Source organism: Equus quagga, chromosome 1, assembly GCF_021613505.1.
Source record: "Equus quagga isolate Etosha38 chromosome 1, UCLA_HA_Equagga_1.0, whole genome shotgun sequence".
NCBI classification, from domain to species: domain Eukaryota; kingdom Metazoa; phylum Chordata; class Mammalia; order Perissodactyla; family Equidae; genus Equus; species Equus quagga.
Genome location: NC_060267.1, coordinates 84567929 through 84579270, shown reverse-complemented (window position 1 = coordinate 84579270; position 11342 = coordinate 84567929). Strand labels below are relative to the sequence as shown.

At 39.5% G+C, this 11342-nt stretch overlaps 1 protein-coding gene across 1 annotated transcript; it reads right to left on the bottom strand.

Annotated features, from left to right (window-relative positions):
- Positions 1 to 210: 210 nt before the first annotated feature.
- On the bottom strand, positions 211 to 1235 carry LOC124228011 (olfactory receptor 1L4). The gene has a single exon (XM_046642231.1). It carries the CDS (start codon positions 1144 to 1146, stop codon positions 211 to 213), a length of 936 nt encoding a protein of 311 aa, XP_046498187.1. The 5' UTR covers positions 1147 to 1235.
- Positions 1236 to 11342: the final 10107 nt, after the last annotated feature.

The window sequence follows — 11342 nt, the reverse complement described above, 5'->3', positions numbered from 1 at the left end:
GCAATTCTTGGTCTGTGATTGAACATTTATTCTGTCAAAGTCATTGATAGAAACCAAGTATTCTATCTTCCAGGTCAATACTCTTTCTGCTATTCAACACTACCTCTCAATACCTCTTTGGGTGCCATGTGAAAAATGGGTAGGTAAGAAGGTATGCTGATTATCTTTTAGGTCATTTCCCAATTGTGATATTGTATCTTGTTATTCCTTCTATGAGTATATTCTTTCCCTTAATTTCCTCAAACCCATCTTCATATCTTTGTTCCTGAGGCTGTAGATGAAAGGGTTCAGCATGGGTGTCACCACTGTGTACATAACTGTGGCTACCCGATCCTTCACCACTGAGTACATGGACAGGGGCCTAAAATAGACATAGATGACACTGCCATAGAACAAGACCACTACAGTGAGGTGGGAGCCACACGTAGAGAAGGCCTTCCACTTCCCAGCTGCAGAGGGGATTCTGAGCACAGTAATGATGATTCTCAGGTAGGAGAAGAGGATGCACAGGAAGGGGGTTGCAATGACAGCCAGGGTCTCAGTCATGACCACAATCTGGTTGGAGGAAGTGTCAGAGCAGGATAGCTTTAACACAGGTTGAGTATCACAAAAAAAGTGCTTAATGACATGGGAGGCACAGAAAGAGAGTTGGGACATGAGTAGCACACGGAGCAGGGAGTGGAGGTGGGAGATAGTGCAAGAACCCAGCAGCATGAGGAGGCAATGCCGTGAGTTCATAACCGTATCATAATGGAAGGGGTTGCAGATGGCTACCAGCCGATCTATGGCCATAGAGGCCAGCAGGTAGCTGTCAGTGTTTGCAAATGCCATGAAGAAATACATCTGAATGAGACAGCCCACATAGGAGATAGACTTTGTTTCTGATAGTAAATTCACCAGCATCTTGGGCACAATGACTGTTGTGAAGCAGATATCCATGAAGGACAGGTTGCTGAGAAAAAAGTACATAGGAGTATGGAGCCGGAAGTCCGAGTGGATGGCCAGGATAATGAGTACATTCCCCACCAGGGTGACCAGGTACATGATGAGGAAGATGTCAAAGAGAGGTTTCTGTAGCTGAGGGTTGGAAGAGATGCCCAGGAGCATAAAGCCTGATGTGCTGCTGCTGTCGTTCTTTATCTCCATGTCTCTGTTGTCCTGGGCAGGGTTTGGAGAGGCAGTGGGAAGGATGCGAAGGGCAATTTCATAAAGACTGCTTCTTTTATAATCTCCAGCCTATATAAAAAAAGCCCACTGCTATTTGTTAGGATTTAAAGAATATTTACTTCAAGTAACTACAGAGAAACAGTGAGTAAAATCCAATAAGGGAAAAGTGAAAACATTCAAAGCTAAAAACTAAGGTTTTCCCATGTTTTTAACAATTTCTATGTAATGTCATTTGTCTGAGTTGTGCTCAACTTTCTTTTTAAAGATTCCTCTTATGTTGTTTCTTAACCAACCTAAGCCTCTTCTTGTTTTTCTGTCCCAGATGAAGAGGGTGCTGGGTCTCACTTTGAATCAGGATGCGTTCATACAAGGGGTCCCCATGTTGAGGTCCTTTCATCAGGATCCTCTCTGACTCATAGGTCCGGAGGTGGTGGTTGTAGTGGGGATAGGACAAAAGTGAGCATCAGATTCAATCAATGCTCCTTGATATCTGGAGAAGACAGGTGAGACTTCCTTAAGTCTTCAGAGCAAAGCTTACTTAATGTTTATTCAAGCGCTTCTGTTTGATGAGTATGATCTGAACACTTAAATTACAAATTTTTAGTTCAGAGATACCACTCAAAATAAGAATACTACCAGGAATAGCCTATGTTATGGAGATTAATTCTTTAAGTATATTATTTTTTCTGATTAAAAAACTGAGTTACTGGAATATAAAAAACTTGAATGTAAGAGTCCAGTTCCCATTGATATCATGGAAAAGACAAAATGAGGATGGCCTCTGTTACCACTATTAAGTGACATTGTTCAGATGGCAGTCTAAGCTAGTAAAAGGAAAAAAATAGGGGGCATAAAAATTAGAAAATATGAAACTGTTATTATTTTTAAGTGACTTGATTGTCCAGAAAAATCCAAGATAATTATCTGAAAACTTTAAACCTATGAAGATTTTACCAAAGTGGTCAGACACAAGACAAATATACAAACATTAATACTTTTCCTGTATCAGAAAAATGTAATGGAGAAAAAAGTTTCAATTGATATTGGTAAGAAAGTCCATAAAATACTTAGGAACAAACCTAAGAGGGGGAAATAAAAACAAATGAGAAAGACCTATGTGAAGAAACTATAACAGAACACAAAAGGATGATCTGAATAAAGGGAGATACTATACCTCTAAAAAGGAAGATTCAGTATTTAAAAATGTCAATTCTTAAATTATGTTATATCATACAGTAATTGTCTTTCTCTGTCTGACTTATTTCACTTAATATAACGCCCTCAAAGTTCATCCGTGTTGTTGCAAATGGTGGGATTTCCTTCTTTCTCATGGTTGAGTCTAAAAAGATAAACTCACAGAAACGGAGAGTAGAATGGTAGTTGCCAGGGGCTGGGAGATGGGGGAAACTGGGAGATATTAGTCAAAAGTACAAACTTCTAATTATAAGATCAATAAGTTCTGGGGATCTAATGTGCAGCATGGTGACTAAAGTTAACAATATCGTATTATATGCTTGAAATTTGGTAAGAGAGTAGATATTTATTTATTATTTATTTTTATTGAGACATAATTGGCAAATAACGTTGTATAAGTTTAAGGTGTACAATGTGTTGATTTGATGCATTTGTATATTGCAATATTATTACCAGCATAGTGTTAGGTATCACCTCTTTATAGCACATAGGTTTAATTTTTTTTTGTGGTAAGAATAATTAAGATATAGTCTCTAAGAAACTTTGAAGTTTATGTATAATTCAATATTCTTAGCTATAATGACTATGCTGTGCATTAGACCTCCAGGATTTTTAATTTTCTGGTTGCAAGTTTGTACCTTCAAACAGCATCTCCCCAATTCTCCCGCCCCTCAGCCCCTAGTAACCACCATTCTACTTAAGAGAGTAGATCTCAAGTCAATTCTTCTCAAACTGATAAAATCAAATCCACTCATAATAACACTCCAAGGGAATTTTTAACGGGACTTGAGATGGTCATTCTAAAATTCATCTAGAGGAGCAAAGAGGTAAGGAAAGACAGGATAATTTTGAAAAAACTAGAATAAGGACAGAGAACTTTTCTGTCTGAAAATCAAAGCATATAATAATGACAAACAATAAGATAATGATACATACAGAGAAAAACAAATCAATGGACCAACATAAATAATTCTATGTACTTTTATTTATACATGTATATAGGTCTTAATCTATATAGAACTTAATATATAATAAAGATTTATTCATAGCAATGGAAAAAGCATGGGATAGTAAATAAGTGATATTTATGACAATTGGATGAACATTTGGAAAAAATAAGGTGAGATTTCTGTCCAACCCACACATAGAAATAAAACCCATTTGAATGAACAATCTAAAAGTAAAGAATCCAAACCATAAAATATATGTTAGGGGCTGGCCCCATGGCCAAGTGGTTAAGTTCGCGCGCTCCGCTGCGGCGGCCCAGGGTTCGGATCTTGGGTGTGGACATGGCACCGATCATCAGGCCACGTTGAGGCGGCGTCCCACATGCCACTACTAGAAGTACCTGCAACTAAGATATACAACTATGTACCAGGGGGGTTTTGGGGAGATACAGCAGAAAAAAACAAAAAGAATAAAAAAGATTGGCCACAGTTGTTAGCTCAGGTGCCAATCTTTAAAAAAAAAAATGTTAGCCAAAGATAAAAGAGCATATTTTTTATGGTCTGAAGATGGAGGTGCCATTCCGAGAAAGAAATAAAAAAGAGAGGCAAAAATGACAAAATACTGTACTCAAAAATGTGAAAGTAACACCAAAAAAGACCATTAGCAAAGCTAAAATGTCAATTATTGACTCAAAAGTATCTGCAACACATTTACCGAAGAAAACTTATGAGAAGATGTCCAACTTCACTGGTAATTAGAAAATATAATTTAAACTGAAATATAATTGTCACCCATGAGATTGTCAGTAAAAATTTCTTTTGACAATATCCAAAAGGAAAAAGATCCTTACATTTACAAATAGTAAGAGGGTAATCAGTGAAGACCTTTTGGTAGTCTCTATCAAATTTGAAAATCTACATCTCTTTATTGAATAATTCCACTTATAGAAATCTATCCTTTAAAGATACTCATGTATTTGTAGCATAAAGATATTTATTGTAGCATTGCTTATAATACCAAACAAAACAACACAAACAAAACAACCCACAGAACAAATAAACTAAATATTCACAAATAGGTGAATTAGTAAAACAATTTATAGCTCATTCTCATGACTCACTATCATGCGGTCTCTAAAGAAATAAGATGGCTAATGTTAACCAATACTTATTAGCACTCAATATGTGTCACACCATGAGCTAAGTACTTTGCACATCTTTTACCATTTTATTTTCTCCAAATCCTAAGACATATGCACTGTTATTATATGTATTTTACAGATAAAAAAATAGAATGTAGCAAATTTGAGTAACTTACCACATCCCACAGTTACTAAGGGTAGAGATGGGATTTGAATTTAGGCATCTGATGGCAGAGCAAAAGCTAATCATTTCTAAGCTGTTATCACTGTGACAGTGCTGTCTATGATATTTTGCTAAGTGACAGAAACAAGTTGCAGAACAATGCACATAGAATAATCCCATTTTTGTAAAGAAAAATATCTCCTTCATATCTGTGTTTGTTTTGGTGTGTGTGTGACTTCCTTCTAAAGTGAGATTGGAGGGATGGAGTGAGGAGTTCCTTTCATATTTAGCTTTATATCATATTGGTTGCATTTGAACAGATATGTCCTGCTTCAGGATTCTGCAGGGCCCTTTTCAGGCCCCGTCCGTCTCTTTTCAGCTCTCTGAAATCTCTCCTTTTTGTCTAGTTTTTACTCCTATATCATATTAGAGCTTTTTCTAGCCCTTCCTAACTAGCTGTTAAATTCTAAATTCCAATGCAAGTGGACATTTAAAATATGCCCACTGGACTTCTTTTTGTGAATAATTGTCTTCCCTCTGTCTCAACACACCCTTGGTCTCCATCTGATTGACCAGAGCTGCTTAAAGTGAGACTTTTGCTGAAAACCACTGTCTTGTGCTCCTCTGCTGAGCTGACAATGTCTCACCCAGATGTCTCCTATTGGAGACACTCACTTCATTGCATCCCCTTCTCATGATGTTCTCAATCCCGGTACCAGAATAGTTAGCAATCACATAGTGCTGACATGTGCCAGACATTGCTCTAAGAACTTTACATACATTGTCACTTAGTCCTCACAGCTCCTCATTTTACAGATAATGAAAGTGAGATAGAGGAAATTGAAATGGCTTGCGTAAGGCCACACAACTCAACGGTGGTGAGTCCAGCTTCAGAATGTGTACTCTGAACCCCTGCATTATTCTAAGTTTCTCGTTCACTTGTTTCCTGGCTTTTGAGATGGAGGAGAGAAGAAGACAAGATCAGGAGAAGGGAGGAAGATCACATGAAGATGTTGACCCCACAGTCTCTGTTCCCAACAACACCTCAGCCTGCCTACCTGTGGCTTTGACAGAGGAGACTGAGGGTCCTGGTCAATCTTGGGGTCCTGCCAGGGGTTATGATCAGCTCTGAATCTCTGAGGAAGGAGCCCACTTGAAGTGCAGATCTAGCTTCAGAAATGTGCTGATTCTTCTCTCTACCTCACAGTGGGAGTTGATGATAGAAAGGGAGACCCAGGGGCCTGTCATCCCCACAGGTCAGAGCCTTGGGGGCATTTGCCCTGTGTTCTTCCCAGGAGAGGAGAACAATACTGACATCCTCTGAGCTCTGTGTCCAAGAGCCTGTGGGGAACGTGGGCTCCAGAGATGTAGCCTCTTATACCCAGGGAGGGAATTACGGCCATGCAGCAGCTGGGGAAGAGGTGTGTCCATGCGTATACATGTGATATATGTAATGTATGTGCTCATGCACACATGCATGCTCTCTGTGCATGCACGTGCTCCTATGCATGTCTGCATGTAGGCTTATGTGTGCCTATCTGAAAAGAGAGCTGATGGCTTCGAACATGTCTGAGGTTCTGTGTCTGCATGTATGGCTGTATCTAGGTGTAGGTGTACAGTTATACGGAAGGGATTAAAGGTACAGGCTCTAGAGCCAGACTGAACAGATTCAGATGCTGGCTCTGCCTCTTACATACTATGTAAGCTTTGCAATACTTAACTTCTTTGAGTCTCATAATTTTTGTTTGCCTTTGTTAAACATTTTATTGCTTCAATTTCTTAGCCAGACTATTTATTTTTGAATCCCAGTTCCTCCAATTACTAAATGGGTAAATTTGGGCAAGATATTTAGCTTCATTAACCCATATTGTTCTCATGTGTAAATGTCATGGCACTCACAACTTCTATATAGGTATTTTCTTTTTATATATTTATTTCTCTTTAAATAAGCTTTATTTTTCAGAGTGGTTAAAGGTTGACAGCAAAATTGATCAGAAAATACAGAGGGTTGTCATAGACCCTCTACCCCCATACACACACAGCCTCTCCCATTATCAACATCCCCCACCAGAGTGGTACATTTGTTATGATTGATGAACCTACATTGACACATCAGCATTCAAAGTTCATAGTTTACGTGCAGGTTCACTCTTAGTGTTGTACATTCTATGGGTTTTGACAAATGTATAATGACACCATTGTAGTATCATAGAGAGTAGTTTCACTGCCCTAAAAAGCATTTGTGTTCTGCCTATTCATTGTTCCTTCCCTCCTAACCCCTGGCAACCACTCATCTTTTTTACTGTCTCCATAGTTTTACCTTTTCCAGAATGTCTTCTAGTTGGAATCATATAACATGTAGGCTTTTCTGGTGGACTCTTTTATTTAGTAAAATGCATGTAAGTTTTCTCCACGTGTTTTCCAGGCTTGATAGCTCATTTCTTTTTAGTGCTGAATAATATTCCGTTGTCTGGATGTAGCATGGTTTATTTATCCATTCACCTATTGAAGGCCATCTTGGTTGCTTCCAAGTTTTGGCAATTATGAATAAAGCTGTTTTAAACAACAATGTGCAGCTTTTTGTGGGGACATAAATTTTCAACTCCTTTGGTAAATATCAAGGAATATGATTTTTGGATCCTAGAGTAAGAGTAGGTTTAGTTTTGTAATAAACTGCCAAACTGTACTGTTTTGCACTCCCACCAGCAATGAATGAATGTTCCTTTTGCTCCACATCCTTGTTAGCATTTGATGGTGCCAGTGTTTGGAGTTTGGCCATTCTAATAGGTGTGTAGTGGTATCTCATTTTGTTTTTAATTTGCATTTCTTTGATGACATATGACATGGAGCAACTTTTCTTATGTTTATTTGCCATTTGTATATCTTCTTTGATGGGATGTCTGTTTAGGCCTTTTGCCCCTTTTTAATTTAGGTTGTTTGTTTTCTTAATTTTGGATTTTCAGGGGTTTTAAATATATTTTAGATAAGAATCCTTTATCAGACAAGTCTTTTTTTTTTTTTGAGGAAGATTAGCTCTGAGCTAACTGCTGCCAATCGTCCTCTTTTTCACTGAGGAAGACTGGCCCTGAGCTAACATCCATGCCCATCTTCCTCTACTTTATATGTGGGACACCTACCATGGCGTGCCAATCAGTGCCACGTCCACACCCGGGATCTGAACCGGCGAACTCTGGGCCCCCGATGCGGAACATGCGCATTTAACCACTGTGCCACTGGCCCGGCCCCTATCAGGCAAGTCTTTTGCAAATATTTTTCCCTAGTCTGTGGCTCATCTTCTCATTCTCTTGACAGCATCTTTCACAGAGCAGAAGGTTTTAATTTTAACGAAGTCCAGCTTGTCAAGTATTTCTTTCATGGATCATGCCTTTGGTGTTGTATCTAAAAAGTTATCTCCATACCCAAGGTGACCTAGGTTTTCTCCTATGTTACATAACTATGATCTATCTTGAGTTAATTTTTATGACGGATGTAAGGTCTGTGACTAGATTCAATTTTTTGCATGTGGATGTCCAGTTGTTCCACTACAATTTTTTGAAAAGACTATATTCACTCCATTTTATTGTCTTTGCTCTCTTTGAATGATCAGTTGACTGTATTTATGTGGATATATTTCTGATAAGCCTCAATTTTTACTTCTGCAAAAAGAGATCAAAAGTAAGAGTTAGATTGAAAGTAAGAGTCAGGGAAGTGGTACGTCAGGATCTGAATCTGGCCATGGGGCCATGGTGTAGAAGTTAGGAGGTGAACTCTGGAAACACAGCATCTCACTTTGTATTCCAGCTCTACCACTCACTCAATGTGTGATTTTGGCTGAGTTCCTTAACCTCTAGGCAGGTGGGAATGGTCTTGAGGTTGGTTGGAGAATTGATGAAGGCACAGAAGACCTGAGATTCTGAGTTTGTTAAGAGAAGCAGGGAACAGGGGTGAAGTGGAGGAAGTTGATGGTAGGTTAAGAACATGGGCTTTGGAGTTAATGCCTGAGTTCAAGTCTCTGCCCTACTGCTTACCAGTTGTATGACATTGGGCAAATTACTAGATAGCTCTGTGCCTCGGTTTCCTCATTTGTAAATTAGGGATAATAGTAATCCTGACCTCGTGATCTTATTAGCTAAGATTTTGATTTGCAGTAGTTAGATTGCCTGACACCAAGTCTAACTTCATGAGTATGCTACCTATGCTGAGAAGGTTGCTGTGCTTGGTATACCGCTCTGCTGTCACTCTCTTAAAATTCTCAATACTTTTTGAATGTGGGCCTCAAATTTTCACTTGCATTGGACTCTGAAAAGTATGTAACCAGTCCTGCCTGGCACATAGTTATCACTCAATAAATATTAATGATAATGATGATGATGATGTGAATGCCCCCATGGCATTAAATATCCACTTTCTTTCCCATTTTCATTTCTTAGTCCACCCTATTAAGCTCTACAGAGTTAGTTGACTGGCCTCTGATGCATCTTGAGTAGTATGTGTGTTCCTATGGTAACAGGCAGTGTAGGGTACCAGAATAGGAGCTGTTTCCTGAGCTCTAGGCAAGCGTATCCATCTCAAGCTGACACATTCCAATACTTCTCAAACTTGCTGCTTTCTAGTTTGAAAATTTCTGCTCTATTTTTTAAGGCCTAGTTTAGCTATCATCTCTTCTGTAACACTTTTCTGGACTCCAAAGTGTTGCCTCTCTTTGCTCTACCTGGTGGGTGGGGGCTCCCCACCTGAGCCCTTTTGAGGGCAGGGACTGTGTTCTACTAATATGTGTATCTCCAATGCCCAACACCATGTGTAACACATACTAGGTGCTTAGCAAACGTTAAATTGAATGGGGGGGTTGGGGTTGAGGTGTTGCGTTGGTTTGGAGGCTGAGAAGAGAAGGGAGCTGTTAGGGAGTTGTTAGGGAATTAGATATTCATGGATTTAGTGGTAATTATCAAGATTTCCCCCAGAAACTTCCTCTTTCTGGCACAAATTTTCTAATGGGTGGAGTGGAGCACTTGGAGATGTGAATTTGTCAGTGAGAGACAGTCCTGCAGATGGGCTGTATGGATTTCTGACAGATTATAGACAGTGGTGGGAGCAGAGGGTGCTGAATTTTCTAAACTAAGCCTATTTCCACTGTCTTTCTACCTTCCCACGATACATTTTCAAGGAATCCTCTCTGAGCAAAGGCTTTATATTTTCATCTACCTACTGGATATATCCATTACCACTTCCATACCCAACTTGTTTCCTTTCCCACAACTAGTAGGGCTGCCTGCCTGGTCATCAAAGCCAGAAACTGGGAAATAGCCTTTAACTCCTCCCTCTTATTGCCACCCTTCTCCTCCCCATTTAATTAATCACTAAGTCTGGTCAAAACTCTCTCCTCACAGTTGCTCAAATCTGTCTTTCCTCTCTGTCTCCACTGCTACTGCCCTAGCTCACAACTTTTCATCTTCTACTTGGTGTAGTACCTCAAACCCCTAATAGGTCTATTTGCCTCTAGTGTCTTTTGTCTTATGTCAGTCGGTTTTAGCAAGACAGAGATGGAATACTCCAAATGAGAAGAGATTGATAAAGGGGTTATTTTCAAAGGTGGAGGTAGAATTTAAGTAAATTGTCAAGGGATAATGTAGTACCATAGGCTAGCAATAGCAAGGAGCCATTATACCCTTAGACCTGAAGGGGCAATGAGAGGGAATGGTTCTCAGAACCTGAACAAAGTGGCTGTATGGAGAGGGTCGCCAGATAGGAGCTGTGGCCTCTAGTATCTAGACATAGGTAACTAGAGTGACCAGCAGAAAGGAAGTTGGTGGAATAAATATCCTCATTTTATTCTTCTCCCTCTCTCTGAATCTCCTACCAGTACCTCTCACTGGCTAGAGGGAAAGGGACCTCTTTTTTTTTTTTTTTTTAAAGGTTTGCACCTGAGCTAACATCCGTTGCCAATCTTCTTCTTTATTTTTTCTTCTTTTCCCCAAAGCCCCCCAGTACCTAGTTGTATACTCTAGTTGTAGGTCCTTCTGGTTGTGCTATGTGGGACGCCGCCTCAGCATGGCCTGATGAGCAGTGCCATGTCCACGCCCAGGATCCGAACCAGCGAAACCCTGGGCTGCCAAAGTGGAGAGTATGAACTTAACCACCCAGCCGCTGGGCCAGCCCTAGGACCTCCTTTTTTAATACACTTTACTTTTTAGAGCAGTTTTAGGTTTACAATAAAAGTGAAAGGATGCTACAGAGATTTCCGATATGCCTCCTGCCCTCACCCATGTATAGCTCCCCCGCCCCCATTACCAACATCACTGACCAGAATGGTACATTTTTGTTTGTTTGTTTTGTTTACCAAGGATGAACTTACATTGACACATCATAATCACTCAAAGTCCACAGTTTACCTTAGAGTTCACTCTTGGTGTTGTACATTCTATGGGTTTGAACAAATGTATAATGACATATATCAAGCATTATAAAATCATACAGAGTATTTTCACTGTCCTAAAAATCCTCTGTGTTCTGACTATTCATCCTCTACCCCCCTACCCTTGGCAACCACTGATCTTTTTATTGTCTCTAATTTTGCCTTTTCCAGAATGTTATATAGTTGGAATCATACAGTATGCATCCTTCTCAGACTGGCTTATTTCTTTTAATAGTATGCATTTAAGGTTCCTCCATGTCTTTTGATGGCTTGATAGCTCATTTCATTTTTGCTGAATATCATTCCATTGTCTGGAT

What these genes read in the sequence shown, in the direction of transcription:
- LOC124228011 (XM_046642231.1), bottom strand. Translation starts at nt 1,146, where the DNA reads ATGGAGATAAAGAACGACAGCAGCAGCACATCAGGCTTTATGCTCCTG.